Genomic DNA, 25,813 nt, shown 5'->3' on the forward strand with positions numbered 1-25,813 from the left:
CCATATCGCTGTGGGGTAACATTCTAGCCTTTACATCCATAAATATAAGTGGTGCGATGTGTGGTGCTTTCTTTAGACAACTCCAAAGTTTAGGTTTTCATTCCTCAGAAAGAAATAGTTTATGGATGCACATTCATTAGTGCATATTTGGTTTTAATGAACTTTTAAAATTTAGTTCATACAAAATCAATTTAATGTGCTATAAAAGTTTCAAATTAAGACACATCGATTTGCATAAAAGTTCTAACATTCAAATAGTTATTAAAATGAATATGAGCCAAAAAAAATCTAAATTTATCATTTTTACTCTGCATATACGTATTATGGTTACTGTAGGATTTCAGATTTGACTGATTACGCTACTGCAGCACTAATTATGGGTTCAAACAACAAACATCCCTAGTTTCTGAAATATTTTAATTGGTATCTTCTGATATTAAGATCACGACATGCACTAGCAAGAGAAGATTTTCATACCTGTTGTGAAGAATCAGTAGCAAAATGCTTCAAACTAGAGAGAGTAAAAGAAGGCGAGAGAGAAAAAGGAAGCGCAATAGAAATCAGAGTGATAGAGCTTGACAGCATGACAGCTAAAGAGAAGGCAAACACAAGTTCAAAAGAAACGTACTGTATAATAGATTCAGCAGGGAAACCTCATTCACTGGTCTGAAAAAAACTCCATACATATATATCATCAATTTTTCATTCTTCATTTCATTCTTTCATATCAATTTTAAAGTTCATTTTCTGTTCTCATAATTATATGTAGAGGAACACAAGGTTAAATCTGCCAAAATATATATTATTATTTTCTGTCTTGTTTGTTTTATTTTTGATGAGATAGTGTGAATGCGGTTTCCCTGCTGAATCTATTATACAGTACGTTTCTTTTGAACTTATGTTTGCTATATACTACTGTACCCTGATATTATTGGTTCTTCACATGGTATGCAAGGTTATATACAGAAATTAAACAAAACAAAGGAAATAAGGTGATAAATTAATGTATTTAGTTAAATAAAAAAAGGTATCGCCTTATTTCCTTTATGCTTTGTTTTATTTCTATACCTTAAAAGTGGACCAACTCAGCGATTTTTACTATTCACAGTGACTCTCGGCGTGACATAACATCAGTTTGGCTTTATTATATACTTTTCAACATTTGTTGTGACATATGTTTTTTCCTTTTACTACCATGGACTTCTGATGAAGGTTGTCCAAAACATGGACCGTGTTGGGTCCCTTGTTTGGTAAAAAGGTTTTAATATATAGTTTGGTTGTCACAATAAATTTTGCCTACATCGTTGTACATATCTGCAGTTTTGGCTTGTTTCTTCCTGGTTGTTTTTTTCACTGCAGACAAGGTTGGACTCCCCTCTTTTCGTTTCTGTTGCTTCCAACTCAGTTACCACATTATTTTACTCATGGTATGCAAGCAATGAGAACTTGCACAGTATATTCATGTGGATCATTTCAGTTCTATAAATGTTGCAAGAAACATACTGAAGCAAATACTATAAACATTAGTATTATATCTGCAATACTTTAAATGTATGTGACATAAAATGTAACACAAAGCTCTGAAGGACCAGTGTAGAACATTTACAGTATAAATTGTTAAATCCTTTTGTTTTCAACAATTTCCTTCCTTTTTCACTTCCAACTTACCAGACTTGTGCTTCTTGTGCTTGGTTTTCTTTTTGATGAGAAACAAGGTACTCTGGATCTCAGGCTTGTAAGACTTGAATGAGTGAGACTGAAGGCCATCCCGCTTTTCCTGCAGGTTCTCATTCAGAATATCTTTTAGTTTCTTTTTTTTCTTTTTCTTTTTCTTCGCTCGTACCTTGGCAAGTTTCAGCTTTTTGTGGTATAGCAGCGACTGCTCCAGGATGATGTCCCTTGCCATTCTGTGGCAGTTCAGATCCAAGTTGTCACTGTGGCTTCCATTCACATGGACCTGGCACATTTTAAGAGCATTCTCTTTCAATGGACTGGGTTCAGTTTTCACTAGGGAAGCCTCACTGTACTTTTCCCCATTTTCCCCAATTCTGACTTCTCCTGGGCTGAGAGGCTCCCCATAGCCAGCCATCTCCCCAGGGCCAATTGGCTTTTTCACATTTTCTTTACAGCAGCCCATTTTATTGGAGTCACAAACCCTGTGACTTTTAATTTCACAGCTGGGTATTATTTCTTGCCCTATAGGAATGCTGCAGCCATTGCTTTCAATGTCTGATGGATAGCATTCAAAAGAATCAAAATTCATGTCCAGTTCCATCTTGGGACTTGGTATTAGACCTGCCTCACCAGTAAACTGGACCTCTCCATTGTTCTTCTTGGCATATTCATGTTTCATCTTCTGCAGTTTAATTCGTGGCGGTCTTTGTATTCGAATAGGTGGAACAGGAAATTCAGGTGCCTGAAAAGGTCGCTGTTTGTATATCCTTATGTCAGCCCCGCAAAACTGTGGAAAATGGATGTAGGCGTTCTCCTGGGAATCATACCCAAGGATCACCTCTCTGCACTCATGGATAGGTTGCCCAAGTACAGAGTCCTGCACTTCACTCTGAGTCTCGTACACAAAATCACAGAGTCCCTTCAGCAACCAAACCCTTTGGTAGAAGGGTAGCTTGTGAAATGATTTTTCCTCTAGGGGACTTGTTTCACCCAGAACTCTAAAGAACTCAGGGCATAGGCCAAGTTTCTCGGCACAAGTGTCGGGGTTTTCTGCTTGCCCCACTACAGTATACCACTGTTGTATTTTCTGCCGGAGTGCTGCTTCCCATATTTCATATGGTAGTGTGGGTTTCCGATGCAAGCTGGGCCTGCGATGAGGTGGACTGAGCAGGGATGTCATGATCTTCGACAAGAAGGCGCTGCACTGTGGCATTAGCAGACAACGTTCAAGCTCATAAAATACTATTTCAGGCAAGTTTAGAATCTGTTGAGCTAAGCAAAGGAAGTGGCCAATGGCTGGAATTTCCCACATGGTCTCCATGCGAGTAGGCATTGCTAGAGCAAGAAGATTTATTTCCCATTCTTCTATTTCTTTCTGGCTGGCTTCTTCTGCCTCTTTCCTTTCCTGCTCTCGAAGCCTATTAAAAACAAGAATAAATAAATAGGCTACACTGTTACATTTATTCAAACCTTATTGCAGCCCATCACAAAATTAAAGGCCAGAGATAAAGCATTACAAAGACAGATGTGGCATGCAACTTTTCCAAATCCCAAAGTAAGGCCAACACACCAGGTATTTCCACTTTGCACTAAGGCTAGTTATGATTTTTTGGGGTAGTAAAAAAAAATAAATAAATAATTGTCATCCTATCAACCTAGTCTCTACCTCATAGTCCTGGATATATACTCTTATAACAATAAGATATTACTGAGTTTATTCACCTTCTGGGAACCTGTTAAGGTAAGGATAACATTTTTTTTTTACTGTTTTTAGAAATTTTCATCATGTCATTTTGATTTTTTTCATTGAAAACCACTTAAAAATGATATACCATTCTTTGGTAGCTCTTATTTTTAGTGTTTTTAATTGGGCTTATTTTTACATTCACTTTGTGCTAATATGAAAATTGAAGGCACAGATCCATATGTTCTGAGGCAGAAGTGACCCCCTGGTACCTTAGATAGAACTAAGTTATTTAGGTATTTTTAAACTAGTGAATTTATTTAATGTGGAGCATACAACTACTTTAGTCTGAAGTCTGTACTATATCAATCATCTTTCAACTGTATGAATAGTAGCCCTGCTAGACAGTATTTATCAAAAGTTAGTCCTATAAATGTGGAATAATGGGGCTTGGTCTTGTCTAGCACCTTGTAGATGTATCTTAGGTGGCCACCTTAGGTAAACGTTTTCTTCCTATTTCCTATGGTTCCTCAATTTCACATACATCCTTTGACTTTCACTATGGTGTATGTTCTTTATATTTCATTCTTAGTGTAAACAAAATGTAGTTGAATTCTTAGACTTGACCACCCCACAGAACCTTGATGCGTGATGGGAGTGGGCAAATATGCAGCTGGCACACTGATACACAAAGGGTTCTTACACAAGGCACCCACAGCCTGTGCTCAAGTCACCAAGAAACTCAGAAGGCGAGCTGGCTCCCAGGGCAATGGATCCCAAACCCTGAAGGTACACAGCAGACTGGTTCCTCAGGTCCACCCGAAGGTTTGCCCTGCAGAGCAGTAGTCTGGCTCAGTGGAACCTTCATCCTTTCCCAGGCAAAGAATCCCCAAGAATGGGGTCTCGGGCAACCAAAGCCTCACTAAAATGAACTTTGAACGAGAAAAAGAAAAAGAAAAATGGCTAAGCAGAGCAGATAAGAAACATCTCTGCACAGTTCACTTGCAGAAGAAAACCTGGAAGGACCGCTTCTATATGGGAGGTGCTCAAAGCTGTAAGTATTCTCACTTCTACAAGTTCAGTTCATGGGAATGGATTGATCAGTATGGACTCCAGAGATGTAAGAGAAACTTAGTTAAAGTCCTAACTTGAATTTAATACAGATGCTGTGACACAACCTGAAATATGCAGTTCATGCACAAAAAAACATACATACAAATTTGCCTGAATTAGAGCAATTTTGCAAAGAAGAATGAGCTAAGATTCCTCAAAATAGATGTGAAGGAAAAATTATGTTCTTACCTGTTAATTTTCTTTCCTTTAGATGCAGCAGATGAATCCAGAGACTAGTGGGATAGCACACATCTACCAGCAGGTGGAGATAGAGAAACTGATTAACAGGTGGTCCTATTGGCTGGCACGCCTCCTGCAACTTCAGTATCTCTCCTTGCCTAAGCATCCGGAACTAGTAATATACTTAGCATGTAAATAAAAAAACTTCTTTCCCATAAGAAAATGCAAAGGTAGTAAAACAGAATACAACGAGCAACCACAATGAAACTACTGAAACTCATGAAACAGAAACCACGAGCCAATAACCAGAGAAGGGTGGGGCTCTGGATTCATCTGCTGCTTCTAAAAGAAAGAAAATTAACAGGTAAGAACATAATTTTTCCTTCCTTAGCAACAGCAGCAGATGAATCCAGAGACTGGTGGGATGTAGCAAAGCAATCCTTAACCTGGGCAGGAAGCGAACACCACCTCCACAATGACCGAAGCAACAGCAGGCTCCGTCCGCGCAGCCATACGCAACCAGGAAAGCATAGACAAGGAATGCTGAGAAGAGGAACCAGCCTCAAGACAGATCTCCTCCAAGGAAAAAACCTTCCGGGCTCAGTCAAAGAAGTAGCCATTGCTCCCGCTGAATGAGCATTAAGTTCGTTCATCAAAGGCTGCTTTCCCTGGAACTCCAGAAGGGAGCTAATGCGGAGAAGAATTCAATAAAGGAAAAATCTCCAAAAGGAAGCATAAGACCCAGGTGAAGACGACTGCAACGCCTGGAGAAGAGAAGAAATAACTTGCATCGCATAACCCTAACACGTCAGCCATGACTGTGCAAAAGCTAGGGCGTAATATCAAAGTAGGACAAATATCCATGTTAATCGGACCTTAGGTGAAGAAATCCATAGATACCAGGAATCCCAACAGTTCAGCTACCGAAAAACTCATCAGATCCGCATAGAATGGATGGCGCAGCCAATCCGCAGATTCTCTAATTACTGTGCCCTGAAAGCGAGCTTGAGATGGGAATCCATCCAAGCAGCAACCAGGGGAAAAAACCGAAAAAAGAGAAACCAGAGGCGAGAAAAAAGCAACGCTGCTACCCCCTCTGACTGCCACTCCCTATGTCTGCTGACGAAGCGAGGAAGCTTTGAATATCGAGACGAGGCCATAAGGAATAGTACCAGGAGATCTCACCCCTATACAAAGCGCTGGAATGCCTGAGAAACTAGTTCCCAAGTGCCAGAAAGAAGATTGCACTACTAATAATTAGTATCGCTAAAGCGCTGAAAGGCGTACAATAGATGGTCCATACTCAGATTTTGTGGTGAGAAAGTCTACCTAAACTCTTTTCTATCCCGCAAAAATAGCTGCCAACAGAAGAGGAACATGAGATTCCACCCATGGAAGAAGAACCATAATATAACTCGCCAACTGAGTACAGCAAAACTGCCCTGGCTGTAGAGAAATACCATCAACATAATATTGACCTAAAAAAAAACACCCTTTAGCGGCATTCTGGAAAAATGGTCCGAAACACCAGACATGGTAACATAGAAACATAGAACATGATGGCAGAAAAGGGCCCATCTAGTCTGCCCACACTAATGGCCCACCCCCTAACTACCTCCATGAAGAGATCCCACATGCCAATCCCATCTTTTCTTAAAATCTGGCACGCTGCTTGCCTCAATTACCTGTTGTGGAAGATTATTCCAGTGATCAACCACCCTTTCGGTGAACAAATATTTTCTGGTGTCGCCATGAAATGTCCCACCCCTGATTTTCAATGGATGCCCTCTTGTTGCCGTGGGTCCTTTAAGGAAAAAGAGATCCTCTTCCACCTCGATACGGCCTGTGACATATTTGAACCATAGTTTGACCATGCTACACAGAAGAAGAATGAACAAGTACTGAGTCGCCTCATAAGACCAAACTCCTTGAGCCGAGGATAGAAAGCACTGAGCCCCCCAAACTGACAGGCTGGTATGTATGGTGAATATGAGCTAGTCCAGCAAGACCGAGGCCCGCCTTTGAAAGGATTAATCTCGCTGAGCCACCAAAGTATACAGAGCGAAGCATGAGGAGATTACAAATAATACAACTGGAGCCGTGAGATACCGGGAAACACTGGAACAAAAGTGACTGCTGTAGCGCTCCAATGTGAAAACAAACCGAAGATCCCAGTGGAGGCAGCCTCATGGATCCTAGAACCTGTACAGAACCCCATACTCTCGTTCATGGTGACAGAAGAAAGCAAACCCGAGACCGAAGTCCATTGCTCTAATCACTGGTAAGAAACATATTGCTCTCCAATAAGAATAGCAACATTACCCCGATATTCCAAGAATAAGTACAGGAGAAAAGAGCGCCTTGCAAATGTGAAGATTCATCTCCAAAGAACCGAAAGCACAGTTACTTACCGTAACAGGTGTTATCCAGGGACAGCAGGCAGATATTCTTAACACATGGGTGACGTCACCGACGGAGCCCTCGGTACGGACCTTTTTAACTAGAAGTTTCTAGTTGGCCGCACCGCGCGTGCGCGAGTGCCTTCCCGCCTGACGGAGGAGTGCGTGGTCCCCAGTTAGGATAAGCCAGCTAAGAAGCCAACCCGGGGAGGTGGGTGGGACGTAAGAATATCTGCCTGCTGTCCCTGGATAACACCTGTTACGGTAAGTAACTGTGCTTTATCCCAGGACAAGCAGGCAGCATATTCTTAACACATGGGTGACCTCCAAGCTAACAAAGAGGGAGGGGGGATGGTTGGCCATTAAGAAAATAAATTTTGTAACACAGATTGGCCGAAGTGTCCATCCCGTCTGGAGAACGCATCCAGACAGTAGTGAGTAGTGAACGTGTGAACTGAGGACCAAGTGGCTGCCTTGCAGATTTCCTCGATGGGCGTGGAACGGAGGAAAGCTACAGAAGCAGCCATAGCTCGGACTCTGTGGGCCGTGACAGCTCCTTCCAGTGAGAGACCGGCCCGAGCATAGCAGAATGCAATACAGGCAGCAAGCCAATTTGAAAGTGTCCGTTTGGAGACAGGACGACCCAAACGGTTGGGATCGAAAGACAAAAATAGCTGAGGGGATGTTCGGTGAGCTCTGGTACGATCAAGGTAGTAAGCAAGGGCACGCTTACAATCCAGCGTGTGCAACGCCTGTTCCCCAGGATGCGAGTGAGGTTTAGGGAAGAAGACGGGCAACACAATGGACTGGTTGAGGTGAAAAGCCGAGACCACCTTGGGAAGGAATTTAGGGTGGGTACGCAGAACAACCTTGTCATGGTGAAAAACAGTGAACGGTGGGTCAGCAACCAGTGCATGCAGTTCGCTAACTCTCCTGGCAGAGGTGATGGCAATTAGGAAAAGCACCTTCCAGGTAAGAAGCCTGAGCGAAGTTGTGGCAAGAGGCTCAAACGGAGGTTTCATGAGTGCTGATAGAACCACATTCAGGTCCCAGACGACAGGAGGAGGCTTGAGAGGCGGTTTGATATTGAAGAGACCTCTCATAAATCTGGAAACCAGAGGATGAGCCGTGAGGGGTTTTCCGAGAATAGGCTCGTGAAACGCAGTGATGGCACTGAGGTGGACTCTGATGGAGGTAGACTTGAGGCCAGCATTGGACAGCGAGAGCAGACAATCCAATACAAGTTCCACCGCTAGAGAGGTGGGTTCATGATGATGCCGGAGACACCACGAGGAGAATCTGGTCCACTTCTGATGGTAACATTGGAGGGTGGCCGGTTTCCTGGAGGCGTCCAAAATGAGGCGGACAGGTTGAGATAGATTCTCCGGAGAGGTCAGCCCGAGAGAAACCAAGCTGTCAGGTGGAGTGAAGACAGATTGGGATGCAGTAGAGACTGATGCTGCTGTGTAAGTAGAGTAGGAAACACAGGAAGAGGAATGGGCTCCCTGGAGCTGAGTTGGAGCAGGAGGGAGAACCAGTGTTGACGAGGCCACCAAGGGGCGATGAGAATCATGGTGGCTTTGTCCTTGCGGAGCTTGGACAAGGTCCGCAACATCAGAGGAAGTGGAGGGAAGGCATACAGGAATCGATCCCTCCAATCGAGTAGGAATGCATCCGGGGCCAGACGGTGAGGAGAGAAGAGTCTGGAGCAGAAGAGGGGCAGCTGATGATTGTGAGGTGCTGCAAAGAGGTCCACCTGCGGAGTGCCCCATCGAGTAAAGATGGAGAGTAGAGTCGGAGGGTCCAACATCCACTCGTGAGGTTGAAGGATGCGGCTGAGATTGTCGGCCAGGGAGTTCTGTTCGCCCTGGATATAGACCGCCCTGAGGAAGAGGTTGCGGTCCGTGGCCCAGGTCCAGATGCGTAGAGCCTCCAAACAAAGGGGGCGAGATCCGGTGCCGCCTTGCTTGTTTATGTAGTACATGGCGACTTGATTGTCTGTGCACAGGAGGAGAACCTGAGGGCAGAGAAGATGTTGGAAAGCCTTGAGGGCGTAGAACATGGCTCTGAGTTCCAGGAAATTGATGTGATGTCGACGCTCCTGTGGGGTCCAAAGTCCCTGGGTGCGTAGATCTCCTAGGTGAGCTCCCCACGCATAGGGGGACGCATCCGTGGTGATGGTCATAGAGTGAGGGGGCAGATGAAAGAGCAGACCCCTGGAAAGATTTGAGGAGTTCAACCACAATTGGAGAGATTGCTGAAGAGATGATGTCACAGAGATGGGATGAGAAAGAAGATCCGTAGTCTGTGACCATTGGTTGGCGAGAGTCCATTGAGGTGTGCGGAGGTGGAGACGTGCCAGAGGAAGGACATGTACTGTCGAGGCCATGTGTCCCAGGAGGACCATCAATTGTCGAGCAGGAATGGAGGAGTGTTGGAGCACCTGACGACAGAGGTGGAGCAGAGTCCACTGACGATCGGAGGGAAGAAAAGCCCTCATTAGAGTGGTGTCCAGAACAGCTCCGATGAATTGAAGTCGCTGGGTGGGAAGTAAGTGCGACTTGGGGTAGTTGATCTCGAACCCCAGGAGGTGGAGGAGAGAGATGGTGTGATGAGTAGCCTGTAGCACAAGTTGAGATGAAGGTGCTTTCACCAACCAATCGTCCAAGTAGGGGAACACCTGGAGGTTGTGAGACCTGAGGAAGGCCGCAACTACTATGAGGCATTTGGTGAAGACTCTGGGTGAAGAAGCGAGGCCAAACGGTAGCACCTTGTACTGATAGTGGCGGTGCAGTACTTGGAACTGCAGATAGCGGCGAGAAGTCGGATTGATGGAGATGTGAGTGTAGGCCTTTTTGAGGTCCAGGGAACATAGCCAGTCGTTCTGAGAAAGAAGAGGGTAGAGTGTGGCAAGGGAGAGCATTCTGAACTTCTCCTTTACCAGACACTTGTTGAGGTCCCTGAGATCGAGAATTGGACGGAGGTCTCCCGTCTTTTTGGGTACCAGGAAGTAGCGGGAGTAGAATCCCTGACCCCATTGATCTGGAGGTACTTCTTCGATGGCATTGAGAAGGAGGAGGGATTGAACCTCCCTCAGGAGGAGGGGGGTTTGAGATGAGTGTGAAGCAGACTCTACGGGAGGGTTGTCTGATGGAAGAGTCTGGAAGTTGAGAGAGTAGCCGTGGCGGATGATGTTGAGGACCCACTGGTCCGATGTGATGACCTCCCAACGGCTGGAGAATATGGTGAGACGACCTCCGATTGGTTGTGGAAGAGGTAGCGAAGGTGGAAGACTGGCTATGCCCTGGAGAGAAGAGTCAAAAGGGCTGAGACTGCTTGGCAGGCTGAAGAGGCTTGGAGGGTTGAGTGGCCTGAGAACGAGCCTGGGTATGGTGCTGTTGTTGACGGGGCCGCCGAGGTTGTTGAGGAGGCGGATTGAGTGGCCTGGATGAGAACCTGCGCTGATAAGACGACTGAGGTCGATAAGGACGGGCAGGCGGAGCCTTCTTCTTTGGTTTGATCAGGGTGTCCCACCTGGTTTCATGGGCGGAGAGTTTCTGGGTGGTGGAATCCAGTGACTCTCCAAAAAGTTCATCCCCGAGACAGGGGGCGTTGGCTAGACGATCCTGGTGGTTGATGTCCAGGTCGGAGACTCTCAGCCAGGCCAGGCGGCGCATGGCTACGGCCATGGCAGAGGCACGGGAGGTGAGCTCGAATGAGTCATATATCGAGCGGACCATAAACTTGCGCAATTGAAGAAGGCCAGAGATGTGCTGTTGGAACAGTGGTACCTTGCGCTCCGGCAGGTACTTTTGAAGGGCGGACAGCTGTTGGACCAAATGTTTCATATAGAAAGAAAAATGGAATGAATAGTTGTTCGCCCTGTTGGCCAGCATGGCATTCTGGTAGAGCCTCTTGCCAAACTTGTCCATGGTCTTACCCTCTCTGCCAGGAGGGGTAGAGGCATAGACACTGGAGCCTTGAGTCTTTTTTAAGGTGGATTCAACAAGGAGGGACTCATGGGGCAATTGAGACTTGTCGAACCCTGGGATAGGGATGACACGATAGAGGTTGTCCAGTTTACGGGGGGCCCCCGGTACCGTAAGGGGATTCTCCCAGTTTTTGTAAAAAGTCTCCCATAGGATGTCATGCACGGGAAGCTTGAGGAACTCCTTAGGAGGTTGTTCAAAATCTAAAGCCTCCAGGAAGGCTTGAGACTTTTTTGAGTCAGATTCTAGAGGAAGGGATAGGGCTGCAGACATCTCCCTTAGAAATTTCGAAAAAGAGGACTGCTCCGGTTTGGAGGTGGCATCGGGTGCCGACGGGTCCTCATCAGATGAGGAGGGATCCTCCTCGGTACCGGGAGGGGATTCCTCCCATAAGTCAGGGTCCCGGACCTCTGGTGCATGTCGAGACACCGGGGTGGAAGGTGCGGTATGGCGAGTCTTGGATAAAGATTTTCCAGAGCGCACCGAAACGGTACCAGGAGAGGAGGACCGGCGTCGATCCCGGTCCCGGGAAGTATGACGCTCTGCCTGGTGCCGAGGAGGATCCGTCGTGGTATGGGAGTGAACCACCGGATGGGTATGAAGTTGCTCAGCCGAAAGAATCGGCATGGAGGTGTTGATAGGTACCGAAGGGGTGGATACCGGGGGCTCGGTACGGGGCTCGGTACGGGGCTCGGGCCGGTCTGGTACCGGAAGGAGCGGTGCCAGGATAGTGGGCAACAGGTGCTCGAGCTGTCGCTGTAACTGTTCCTGGAGTTGAACTTTTAAGATGGCCGAAATACGGTCATCTAGGGGTGGCATCGGAACCGCTTTCTTTTGCTTCGGTTCCTTAGATGCCGCTCCACGCCCCGGCGATGAGGAGGCCGATGACGAGGCACTCACCGAGATCGGGGCGGAGCGCTTGCGGGGTCGGCGCGAGGCCGGCAAGGTCGGTGTCGCCACCGTAGTTGGAGGGCGCTCGAGGGAAGAGGGAGGCTTCTTAGCCGGCTTACCTGGCGCCAGAGACGCCGATGCGGGGTCGGGCGGTGTCGAAGTAGACGGTGCCGATTTCTGTGGTACCGCTGTCGATGTCGAGGAGTCCATCGCCGACCCGGTGCCGAACAAAAGAGTTTGTTGAATTCTTCGGTTTTTGAGTGTTCTCTTTTTAAGAGTGGCACAGCGGGTGCAGGAGTCCGCCCGATGCTCCAGACCCAAACACTGCAAACACCAATTGTGTGGGTCAGTGAGGGAGATCGGGCGTGCACACCGCTGGCACTTTTTAAAACCGACCTACGGGGGCATGAAGGGGAAAACAGCCTCCGCAAAATCGAACCCCGAGGCCTGTATAATGGCAACAGGCCCCGCCGGGGCAAAATCGAAAAAAGGGGAAAAAAAGCAAAGTTTATTTTATTTTTTTTTTTACAAATCAAAGGAAAAAGAAACCTGAAGGCAAAAGAAGAAAAAAAAGGGAAAAAAGCGCGAGCGGGAAGGCAAAAAAGTGGTTTCAACGGCCGTTGAAAAAACACACGCGTCTTCTTCGCTCCGCGGAAACGAAGAAACTGGGGACCACGCACTCCTCCGTCGGGCGGGAAGGCACTCGCGCCCGCGCGGTGCGGCCAACTAGAAACTTCTAGTTAAAAAGGTCCGTACCGAGGGCTCCGTCGGTGACGTCACCCATGTGTTAAGAATATGCTGCCTGCTTGTCCTGGGATAAGAAAAGAATTCAACCGTCGTCGTGTATGTCACCGTGACCTGGCTTGAAGACGCTCTAATCAAGCAGTCAGCAAAGAAAGAAAGCAGGTCAATCTCCTGGTTGTGCCACAATGTCTCCACCGTCCTCATGGTCGAAAAGATTTGTGAAGCCTCTGTTAGGTGAAATGGCAGGTGCCAAAACTGAGAGCGCTGCTCAAAGATAAGCAAGCAAACCCAGTGCCGATTTGGTGGCCATAGGGAAAATGGAAATTTTCCCACAGTGAATCCTCAGAAAAGTTTAACTAATCCAGTAGAATGAGATCCAGCCCCTGTCTGACCAATACCCTTGTCTTGGGCACCATGACGAAAGTGGAAGAACTTCCCTGAGTTCCTGAAGAACTGCCCTGAGGACCAGTAACGCTGAAAAAGGAAGCTCAACACATAGAGACCCCAAGAACGAAACAGAACTCGGAGGAGGAAGCAAAGTTGCAAGCATCCTGAAAAATGTCCAAAGCCACCTGACCTGACACCCCAGAGTGTTTCCCCCTCACAAGAAAGCCGAAAGAGATATTGGAAGAAGTCACGATCCCTTCAGAATGAGCGCAGATCAGCGAATGGCTAGATAAGAAATGGAAGTTCTGGAAGATATCGTGGTCATGTCCAATGGCATTCACCAAAGTGGTAATGCTGCCCGAGGACAGCAAAGCAAAGATACGACTGATACTGTGGAATATATCAATATGAAAGCAATCTCCTTCGAGAACCAACGCTGAAAGGAACTGCCGCAGACTAACCACTGTAATGATAAATCTCATAGATGTCAAACCGAAATAACAGATGTACAAGATCCGGCACCGGTCTGACCAAACCCCACCAGGGGTACCAGAAAGGAAAAGGAACAACTGCCTTTATCCCAGCGCTCAAGAGGAACTGGAACTACTATCCCAAGGTCTATTAACAGCTGAAGGGTCCAAGCACCAACATCACCTTTGGCTGCCTAATACATGGTGACCCCCAGACAGAATCTGGAATAGGAGAGAAGGATGTAAAGTTGCAATCAACCTACATATGGTCCAAAATCCCTTGACCGTACAATGTCATGTCTTCCATGTTTGTTTGTTTGGTTTTTTTATTTTTTATTTTTGAGAAAGCCGGATGAGCTGACAGAGGGAGCCAAGATCCCAACAAAGAAAATGTAGAAGGTTGAGGTCCAGACAAGAGTAGGAAGATCCAGATGAAGGAAAGAAACTGCTACGAAAAATCAGGTTCACAGTGAAAGAAGGAACATAAGAAGGAGTAGGTCACGGCAGCTTCTCCAAACCCCCAACTGCCCAGAAAGGTAAGACGCACTAGGCAGAATCGTGAAGCTGCAGGAAGCACCAAATGGCAAACACATTGCACCTTGATGCCTATAAGACAAGGCAGGGATTCCCAAAAGAAAACTTCAGATATAAAACCAATGTCCAGATATCCCACGGCACTCTTGAAACCAACCTGCGGCAAAAAGAGAGAAAGCATAGAGAGATCTGAACCGATAGTAAGAGGCAAGAAGGGACTTGATACTGGCCTTTTTGATTGGATATGGTCTTAAAAGAAGGAGGTTCAGGGAAATAATTGACTTTCCCCTGGGCACCCAAAGGGTGCCCCGGGCCACAAGCAGCTGTACAGCACATGCTGCCGTCCAATATGATGGAATAGACTGCCACTTACCAGATTCGGAAACCTGGAGGACCTGCCACCCAAAAAAATAGAGGAAGACAGTCCTGCCACATGAATAGGAGAAGTGCCATCCGTCCACCTGGCGCCTCCCCTATACTCAGCTGCAACCTGGACAGTCTCCCTTAAACTACCAAGGAATATATCTATGGTTCTACCAAACAGCCGCAGCGCTATCCAGAGACCCAGAGAATAAAACAGCCTAGCAGGCAAAGCCTCTAGATTGAGAGACCCCGAGAGGGACAAGGAGAAACCCGCAGAAAGCACCGTTTAAGCTCCATGCGCGGACTGTACCCTGCCGCAATGCGCTGCGTGCCAAACCAGTGCAGAAGGCCTCCGAACAGGGCAGGCAATCACCAAGTTGAATTCTCCATGCAACACCCTGCCCTACCGAACATGCTGGGCGCACATCACCACCACACATCTGAAACACCAGGCAAAGTGCAAAGAAATATTCCCTGGTGGGTTTTTTTTGGGGAGGGGGGTTTGGTCTTGTTTTTTAAATGCAGAAAAAAAGAAATTACAGCCAACTCAACCATGTCAGACAACTCAGACACCTTGGCCCCACCGAAAATGACGGCCTCGGTAAATACTGCGGCTCTGCCGATAGAGAAGGAGTTCGGCCCGCCAAAAATAACTGCCTCGTGAAACGCTGCGGCACTATCAACAGCGAAGGAGGTCGGACCGCTGAAAATTACAGCCTCAGGAAATGCTGCGGCTCTCCCGACAGCGAAGGGGCTCGGTCCGGCTGAAATGTACAGCCCCAGGAAACGCTGTGGCTCAGCCGACCGCAAAGAGTGCATTCCCGCTGAAATACAGCCTTGGGAAACTCAACAATGCATCCGACAGCAGAAAGGATGAAGCGCACACCGTCTGCACTTGGGAAAAAATGGCTGCCACTCAACGGCTTACATAAAACCAAACCGGAGCCCTGCAAAAAAACACACATTCACACTCGAATTATTAAACTACAGGTCTGCCCAACAGAAACCTTAGTGTACAGAACACAAAATAACAGCTGCTGTACTCACACAACGCCGAACCCGCATTGCACACAGCCACATCCAAAAGATGCACAAGCTGCTTGAAAGTGCCGGTTGATGTCGGTAAATGCCAGTTGGTCAGCACAAACAGGGCAGAATGTAGTACCTGGGGTCTCCCTTTTTTTTTTTTTTTTTTTTAAAAACAATGAAGGGAAAGAAGAAAAAAGTTGGAGACCCTTTCAGACTCTCTATCGATGGAGGGAGAGTAAGGCCTAGGTGTAACCCCTAAAGCCGGCACCGATGAGCCGGACACCCCTGTCTCACTGAAGAGAAAACCTCAACAGGGGAAAATAAAGTTCCAGTCACAGCCAGAATCCAGGAGCTAGTTGAATAGTGACCGTCCCCTGCTGGGAGATAGAGCATACTGAAGATGCAGGATGCAATAGGACCACCTGTTAATCAGTTTCTCTATCTCCGCCTGCTGGTAGATGTGTGCTATCCCATTAGTCTCTGGATTCATCTGCTGCTGTTGCTAAGGAAAGACTGATATAAAATCATAGAAAGTATTTGGTTGTAATAATTTCTGCTAATGGTGGTGTAACCAATTATTAAGTTTAGGGGGCAAGTTTCATTTTTATATGTGTGATATGAGTCTTGGATAAATTTGTTTCTTAAATAAATTAAATAATAACCTAAAACATGTGTTATGTATTTACTTAAGTTCTTTCTGAGTAATATTACATTTTGTTTAAAGATCAGAAACCATTCAGTGCGACACATATGCAATAATAGCAGAAAATCATTAGGGAACAAAAGTTTTTAATTCAATAATTCACCTTATCTTTAAAAAAGATACAGTTTTAGGTTAAATAGGTGCTTTTAAAAGGAAACATGAACTGCTAATTTAAGAGGATTCTTTTCCTGTCAATCTGCTTCACACCAAGCCTAAAAGTTTTATATTCAGTGTTTCATTCTCGCCAACTCTGGGCTCCTGTTTAATAGCCAACACTACCACCATCCATAGATTAAGAATAAAGCTGGAGAATGAAGTACAGTAGAATCTCAGTTAACCAGTGTTCAAATAACTGGCACTCACAACCAACCGGCAAAAATGTTGGAAAAAATATGTCTCCCGCGCTCCTCAGATAACGTCCAAAGTAGTGCTCCTGACCCAACACTTCCTCTCCCTCCCTCCAACCCCAGAAGATTCAGCAGCAGCAGCCATAGCCACAAATCTCCCTCCCTCCATTCCCGAAGCAGCAGGTAGCCGATCCAGACAACCTCCCACCTCCAACCCTACCTCCATTTCCAAAGCAGCAGAGCCTGTCCTGACAACTCCCCCTCCTTCCCTCACTCACTCGAAGATGTAGTAGCAGCCAACAAGCAGAGGAAGTGCTGGTAAAGAGGCAGCTTCTGGCCAGCCCTGGCAGGGCCTTTCCTCTGCCAGGGCTGGCCAGCTGCCACTACAGCTTCAAGTGAGGGAGGAGGAGTTGTCATAACCGGCTCTGCTGCTTCAGGTAAGGGATGGGGTGGGGGAAGAGAAAGTAGGGGAGAGAAAGTGACCCAGAAAGAAGGGAAACACAGATGCTGGACCTTCAAGTGGGGATGGGGGAATGATAGAGTGAGGTGTGAAGGGAAACAAAACTATTTTAACACTAACTCAAATAACCGGAAACTACAGTTACCCAGCATCCACCAATCCCCACGGGTGCCGGATAACTGAGATTATACTGTATTCGTAATAAATCACATTCCTTTTTTCTATTTATTTATTTATTTTTACCTCTTTTCTTCTTTTGCCCTTAGCTGTTCCTCCTGTCTCAGAACCTGAATCATTATGGACTCAAAGACACCCGAGGTAAGACCCACTAAGTTCCGTGATGTAGAGCGACGCCGTGTGGAAGTACATACAGTTCCTTTTTCATCTTCCAAACCATATCGGCCTTTTGATGTCACCACTATTGTCGTCTTCTCCCTCAAATGCCTTTTAAAAATAAAAGAAAAAGGAATAGATTCAAATTCACTTGTACAGATTTCGTCTAATGTAGCACAATCCCTCAGTATTCTTTAGTTTAGGTTAATAGGTCATCATGGTATTTGTTGCAGCACAGACTGCACTTAAGTATCAAATCTTAAAAGACCCATAAAACAGAAATAGCAGAATGGAGCTCAATAAGCAACTCCTTCCAATTTCAACATATACTATATGAACACCACAGTTTATGGCATTTTTACAACACAACTTATTTTATTACCAATACAGTTAATAGCAGCAAGTTTAGGTTGGAATTCACCTACTACACAGTTCAAGGGAAACGTGCCAATTATGAAGCTAGAAGCCGAATGTATATTAGTATGTACAAACAACAAACAGTAGATCCTTCTGAAATATATTGCACAAGACACTCTTGATATACAGAGTTTGGTCTTCTGTTTTCAGAAAAAGATTCTCTCTACACTAGAGTTGCCAAGCATTTTTTTTCTCCTCATTGCACTGTGACAACTGACAAAGCAGAATAGCCAAATTTAAGTATTGTCACTTATTGACGTTGCTCCTAAAGTGGGCAGGCTTAAACCACACCAACTCGATGGTAACATCACATATCCCAGTGGAGACTCAGTCTCCAGCTGCAGCAAAACAACTCAAACATTGATTCAACATCAGCCCAGCTCTCCATGCTGAATCATATGGTCTGCTGCAGCACCCTTGCCTTTGCTGCCTCGTGCCTCGCTCTTGCTTCACATGTCGATGGGGTTATATTGCCTTTGTGTGATACAATCAAAGTGGTTTCCATATTATACATAGGTACTCTCTCTGCTCCTGGTGGGCTCACAATCTGAGGGGGTAGGGTTGGTACCTAGGACAAGGAAAGATTACATTCTTACCTTGCTAATCTTCTTTCTTGTAAATAGGAATGGTAGTCTTGACTATCGGATTAAGCCCCCATTAGCTGAGAGGGTTGTAGAGAGCATATTTTCATGCTCCACCTTCCATCGCTCCGAGATGAGCTCCATACCCCTCAGTCAGTACCAAAGCTTCTAATGAGTCATAGAGTGCAAACATAATAGAGGGGTGCGGGGAAACTCCCCGAAATTACATGTCTGCTCTGCTCTAAATGCAAACATTAAAGAACAATTCTGATTAACTACAATAAAATGAAACAAACAAGGTGGTACTAAAATGAACCACATACCAGTATGCTACCTGCACCAATAATTCTGTTGCTCTTATGCGTGACGACTTCTTTATTCTTGACCCTACCAGGCAGGCGATAGACACAAGACATCTGACTAAGCAGGCATGTCTGAAACAGAAAACAGGCTTCATGACAGGGCAGGTGTCAAGACTACCATTCCTGTTTACAAGAAAGAATCTTTCCTTCTTTGCAACAAGACTGGTGGTCGTGACCATCGGGATGTATCAGAGCCTACTGTCAGTACTGAGGACCCAAAAGCAGTGCCAGCCTGGCTGCCACATCCACCCTGTAAAATTTAATGAACGTGTAGAGACTGGACCAAGTGGCCACCTCTGCAGGTGAGACTGCTCTAGACTCTGCCCAAGATGACACAACGTTGTGAGCCACTTGAGACTACTTTCCACTTCCAATATAGGCAGAAGATATGGTCATCGTGAGCCACCTGGATATGATCACTTTAAATGCCAGTCTCGCTCGACAAGCTGCATTCGTAAGCATGAAGAGGTGATCAGACAGCCGGAACTCATTGGTCACCTCCAAGTAATGAATCAAAATTTGTCACACATCCAGAACTTTCAACACACCATCTGCATTCTTCACTCCCGTAGGTATGAAGACTGGGAGTTGCACCTCCTGGTTTATGTGAAAACTGGACATGATCTTCGGTAGGAAGGAAGGGACCATTCATATCTAGATGCTAGCCTCTGAGATGTGAAGAAAGGGTCCAGAACCTGAAGCTTCGACACCCTTCTCATTAACATCACAGCCACTAAGAAAACCATTTTAACCATCAGATCTATCAGGTATGCCTCCTCTAAAAGCTCATATGGGGCTTTCACCAAGGGCCTGCAGGACCAGATTATAAGGTTCCAAGGCAAAAAAGGCTGTTGCACAAGAGAGTGAAGATGTAAAGCTCCCTTCAAAAATCTGGATAGATCCAGATGGGATCCCAATGAGCGCTTGCTGAAGCAGGAAAGTCTAATTATCTGTACCTTCAGAGAGTCAACCGCCAGGCCCTTCTTCAGTCTTTCTTGCAGAAGTCAAGCACCACCCAAACTGGTGCGGTCACCAGATCTGGGCACTATCACTTGCACCAGTTCCTGAAACACATCCAGGCTTTCGCATAGGCCGCTAACGTGGACTGCTTCCTAGACCTCAGGAGCATTGCAATAAATTCAGACGAATAACCTTTATGCCCTAAGGCTTCACACTCAAGAGCCATGCCGTAAGACCAAAGTACTCTGGATCCTTCAGGGCAATAAGATCCTGTAAGAGAAGATTTAGATGACAAGGAAGCCCGAGAGCCTCACCCCTCTGCAGACATACTGAGCTACCAGGATCACTCAACCTGGGTGTGTTCTGACCTGAAGCATTCTGCCTATCATTGGCCATAAGGAGAACACATACAGGAGCTCCTTCACAGGCCAGACTTGGACTAGGGTGTCCAGACCTGCATTTCTGAGCTCGTACCTTTGGCCGAAGAAACAAACCGTCTTTTTGTTGGATGATGAAGCCAAGAAGTCAAATGTCAGATGTCCCCTGCGCCTGACCATGCAGTCGAAGGCCATCCGAGAGAGAGACCACATCTAGGATCCAAGGTCTGCTGACTTAGGAAGTCCGCCTGCACATTCTCCACCCCGTCTACGTGAGCTGTCGTGATGGGCTTCCGCTCACCAAAAGAGCAGGAGAGCTTAGTGGTGCACTCCTGGTGCCTCTTTGCCTGTTTACAAAGGCTAATGTGGTCGCATTATCAGAGAAGACTCAGATAGTCATTCCTTCTAGGGCACTGCCTAGAGCTTGCAAAGCTAACCATCGCTCTCAACTCCAAGCAGTTTATTGACTACTTCCTCTGAGATTGAGACCACTGCCCTCACAGTGGATGTCCCTCGCAATGAGTTCCCCAGTTGAACAGACTGGCATCTATTTTCAGGACTATCCACTGGAAGATGTGTAGCGGCATTCCTCTGCTCAAGGACTTTGGCTCCAGCCACCAGTCCAGGCTGCTCCATGCCTTGCCTGACCATGGCAATGGGAAGTCCAGGGCATCCACTTACAGAAACCATCTTGAGAGGAGCAACTCCAAGAAACACAGAAATAATATGACAGATAAAGGCCAAATGGCCCATTCAGTCTGCCCATACACAGCATCCATTATCTCCTCCTCTCTCTAAGAGATCCCACATGCCTGTCCCATGCTTTCTTGAATTCAGACACAGTTATTGTCTTCACCACCTCTACCAGGAGCCTATTCCATGCATCTACTACCCTTTCTGTAAAAAAGTATTTTCTTAGATTACTTCTCAGCCTATCACCTTTTAACTTCATTCTATGCCCTCTCATACCAGAGCTTCCTTTCATATGAAAGAGACTCACATCATGCACTTAATGCCTTGTAGGTATTTAAACATCTCTATCATATCTCCCCTCTCCCACCTTTCCTCCAAAGTATACATATTGAGATCTTTAAGTCTGTCCCCATACGCCATGACCAAGACCACTGACCATTTTAGTAGCTTTCCTCTGGACAGACTGGAACAATGACCCCTTCAGACAGGCATCCGCTGCAAATCTGGCATGAATCCAAAGTATTTCCATCTGAGGAGTCCATCTATACTGTTTTCTGTCAAAAATAAGGGGTATTGAGGCACATGGAGGCTTTTAAAATAGGGAAATCCAAGATAGCCATCGCAATAGCAAATCTAGTGCCTAAAACGGCCCACGGAGAAAAAAATGCAAACTGAAAAAAAAAAAAGCAGGGAAAGTGTTTTGGGAAGTGGAGGGACCTGATCGCGAACCACAGAAACCTTCAGAAATGACTTTTAAGACACCCCCCCCCCTTGATTTTTCCCATAGGCTGCAATAGCCTTACTCACTGCGCCATGCCGTTGTGCTGAAGCTGCAAAGGGAAACCTCAGATCAGAGGTAAGAGAAGATGTCTGCCTCAGACAAGCCTGGAGTCCATCGGATAACTTGTTTCTTCTGACTGCTGTCCAGTCCCCGACATGGAACTGGACTCTCAGACCCCTACCGGAGCTGCACAACAACATGGGGGAAGAACGCAGTCAGCCCCAATACTGCAAAACCACCAAGGGACCTGCTCAGTCTGTGCTCAAGTTCACAAATCTGGGGCAAGATTGCTCCCAATGGTATAGAACCCGAGCTCTGTGAACTACTGATGCAGATTGGCCTCACAGGAATCATGCAATGCATGTGGGCTACAGACCTCAGCCCTAAGAGTATCTTCTCGCAACCAGATATGCCCCAGGGTAACCGGGATCCTCTGCAGTATCAAAAATCTCTGACTGGATAATAAAAAAAAAATCTGAAAATAATAAAATTAAATTCAAACAGACAGGCTCTCCTACTCCTTGCTTGTAGAGAGTAAGACTGAGAGAGTGGAGCTTATCCCAGAATGATGGGAGTTGGAACATGAAAAACAGTGGGCTCTCTACAACTCTCTCAACTAATGGGGGTTAACCAGATGGTCAAGACTACCAGTCCTGTTTTTGTACAAGAATGAAGGGTTAAGTATGCTGCAGTGGGAATCAAACCCGGTTCCAATGACTAGTTGAGCAGTGACAATGTGATTGTAAGGTGGGGGCAGGATTAAGAGCTGGCTGATATGAAAATCTGACATGTTTGGTGAGCACTTGGGTTGTACTTGATCTACAATAACTACTGTAAAATGATTCTAAATATGGAGAATATATTTACTTATTCTTAAGTTAACAAGTTTAGTAGTATGAAATATTGCCACATTTTGGAACTCTGCCAGGATATTTTTATAATCTGGTCTGGCTACTGTTGGAAACAGGATACTGGGATAAATCCAGTAGGGCTAAGATGACAGCAACTAAGATTACTTTATAAAAATTAGATACTTAAGCTTGGCCAATTCTAAAGGTTCAAATTGATTTCATGAGTTAAACCAGAACCATGCTGAGGTCCCACAAAACTAATATTATCAGGGATTTCATTTGCTACAGCACCTTTATAAACTTGGCGGCCAGGATGTGACAAAGATAGATTAGAAGATTATCGAGGTAAGATAATCTCTTGTAGATGTGTCTAGTGGTCCTGAATTGTAGGGTTTTGCATTTGAACCCGCAAATTGCTTGCAGAAAACTGTCAAATCATCTTTTCAACTTCACCTCCTTCCCAGGGAGCTGCTCTGTTGAAGATTTCTGGAATTTACAGGTGTGACAGTTGTTACCGATGATATGAAAACTAAGATTGTGAATGAATCAAACTTAAGTGAATACATTAAAAAAAATAGTTACCTGCACATTGCATTAGAAACTAAGCCATGAGGCCTTGCAATAAATAGATTTAGCTAGCTCACAGATTGGCATTCCCTGTCTAAATTGCTGATTCTACATTTCAGCTAATGCTAGGAAGTTCAGAAGGTTGATTTGGTTCACATACATCTATGGGATAAGGTTCTCAGAGCAACAGGAAATTTGGGTGTTTTACAGAGAATCTGTTTCTTAGAGATTAGAAAATACAATACTACTTTGAAGTTCATACAGAAGTCAAGATGTGTTTGTAGGAAGTAGGGCTTTGTAACTGACATGATTGATACTTGGAAAGGTCAAAGATCAAAACTGATTTAGGAAGAAAAGTGAAACACTGCCACCTGCTGGGTTTAAAAACCTAACAGAATGGACTTTTAATGTTAACATTGAGGTAAGGCATTTTTGGAAAGGAAGTCATATGATCAACTGTGCCATTATATTCTAAAGCATGATAATTATTACAAATGATGTCACTTAAATTTGTTTGCCTTGTTTTCTCTCTTTGAAGAGCACTGAAATTCCGAGGGCTTGCTCTTCCCAGACTATGGAAACTCTGTCAATAAAGACATATTTATTTTTACATGGCTTTTCCTCGTCTGTTATTTGAATTCACAGAACGGAGTCTCTAGCCCAATCATGTAGGAGAGAGAATCCATTCTGGCAATTCTTTTGGCCCCGATATTCAAGTCTCCAGCCACTTGAATAGCTCCCACTGTAATGAAAGATATAACCAGAAGGAGGGAAAAGGGAAAGAATCCCTGACAGTACAAGTCTGTTCTGCTCTGTAACAAACATTACCAATAAATATTATAAACAGTCAAGCAGCAGCTATAAAACACATAGAAAAACATGTGCAACCAGCACTAATATTATATAGAGCTTGCAGCTACTCGCATGTCCTGCTATCCAGCAGAGACTGGAAGCAGATTATACACACTTGTGCGTTGTTTTTTATTTTTATTTATTTGCTCAATTTTTTAGCCCAGAACGGGTTACAAGGTACATTCACAATATGAATTGAGACAGGACAGAGATGACATAATTTACTTATAAACATGACAATAAACATATACATTAAGCTCTGAATGGGATTTCTGAGTGCATGTCCTTAAGGCGCTGGGTTTGTGAAAAGGAAGGTTTTCATGGCCTTCCTGAAGCTCCAAAGTCCATCTAGTGTTCTTTTTTAAAAAATTTTTAAACTTTATTAAGCCAATCAAAACAATACAAAAGCAGAAAAAAACCAGAACACAGCCTCCCCTAACAAGGCAAATCATGACATATCCAGTTTCTTTGGTACATACTAAGAAAACACAAGAAGTCTACACCCCTCCCTACCTCGCCCATCATCTGTCCCTCCCCCCCCCAAGAAAAAGGATGTGTGTCAGGAGAAAAAGTCTAGAGCAGCCAAAGAAGTCCACTCAAGAAGGTAAATGTCCAGAAGTAGTCGTGCAAGCTGCCATTGATCAAAAGCGGTCCAGATCTTACAATAGTTCTGCAATTGGTTCCGCCGAAGAGTAGTCAATTTCGGCATTTGTTGTATATAGGTCATCTTGGCCACAAATGACTGTATTGGAGGAAGGGTCGGTTGCTTTCAAGCAGCAGCCAATAACAGCCTGCCTGCTGTCAGGACCAAATGAACCCACTTCCTCTGGCAGCCGGGCAGACCTTCCGGGCCAACATTCAACAAACAGCATTCAATGGACTTGGGAATATCATGACCTACCACTTTCCCCAGAAAATTCCACACAGTATCCCAATAGGATTGAGCCTTTGGACAAGACCACCATATATGTTCAAAGGAACCCACCCCTCCATAGTTGCCCAAGCACTCCTCTGAACCAGGGCAAAATATCGCCCGAAGGCGCACCAGTGTATAATGCCAACAATAAAACTTGTACCTATTTTCGACCATGTTACTGGCAATAGATGCCTTAAACAAAGATCGAAAAATATGCCCTTACCCAATATCCCCTCCCAGTGCTGCCTGCATTTCAAAGGAGGGGGAAGATGGGTCAATTGTGCCTGATTTAGCCGTGTAATACTACTTCATCCACTCACCCCCATCACCGCCTTCCCCAAAGATAATTGCTCAGGGGATGTCAGGTCGGGCAGCGTCTTCCGGCAAAAAAAGCTTTCCAATTGCCTATTCTTCCATTAATGTGGGAAATAAGATGATCCATCCCTCCTCCAACAATTGACCCAATGTGCGAAAACCCTTCTTCCCCAGGACCGAAAAGTCTGGTCAAGCTCTCCGGGGGGAATGGGGTGCATATGTGATATCTGTCCCCAGGAAATAGAGCTGCCTCCCAAAACAACGGGTGCGCACCCGCATCCACAGTAAGAGCAGGTGACCAAGAATGGGATTATCTGTCTTAGCAATATAAAATAACAAAGTGGTAGGAAGCCAAGGCATCACCCAAAGTGGCACTCTTCCCAAAACCTCCTGCTCCATATGAACCCAGGTTTTACCGCGATCCCATTTCCAATTAGTCAAATAGGCCTGATAGTAGTAGCGAAAGTGAGGGACCGCCATACCACCCAACCTACAAGGCTGATAAAGCATTCCACGTGCTACCCTCAGAGTTTTGTTCTTCTAAATACAGGCATACACCTTTCTCTCCAACCGAGGGAAAAAATTTCCCAGCAGAGCTACCAGCAAAGCAGAAAAAAAATAAAGCAGCCTCGGAAGCACCACCATTTTTACCGCGTGTACTCTACCCAGCCAAGAAATGTTAAGATGTTGCCAAATAGAGCTAAGGGCAGCCGGGTAATTTGCCTCATAAAACAAATTTAGGTTTTTAGTACGATTTATCCCCAGGTATCGTAACATTCCCTGCGCCCAGCAAAATTGATAGGTAGATGAAAGCACCTGACAATCTTCCTCAGACAAGGAA

General features: G+C 45.5%; 1 protein-coding gene across 1 annotated transcript in view; it reads right to left on the reverse strand.

The window, feature by feature from the left end:
- Positions 1–25,813, reverse strand: part of KIAA2026 (KIAA2026 ortholog) — a 126,012-nt gene that overhangs the window by 91,208 nt on the left and 8,991 nt on the right. Inside the window, exons 2-3 of the mRNA XM_033925788.1 lie at positions 17,211–17,411; positions 1,669–3,092 (exon numbers count right to left, since the gene is read on the reverse strand). Of these exons, the coding sequence (XP_033781679.1) occupies positions 1,669–3,092; positions 17,211–17,411 (1,625 nt within the window). The remainder of the gene's footprint in view (positions 1–1,668; positions 3,093–17,210; positions 17,412–25,813) is intronic.

The sequence above is a fragment of the Geotrypetes seraphini genome, chromosome 1, assembly GCF_902459505.1.
Source record: "Geotrypetes seraphini chromosome 1, aGeoSer1.1, whole genome shotgun sequence".
Taxonomy (NCBI): domain Eukaryota; kingdom Metazoa; phylum Chordata; class Amphibia; order Gymnophiona; family Dermophiidae; genus Geotrypetes; species Geotrypetes seraphini.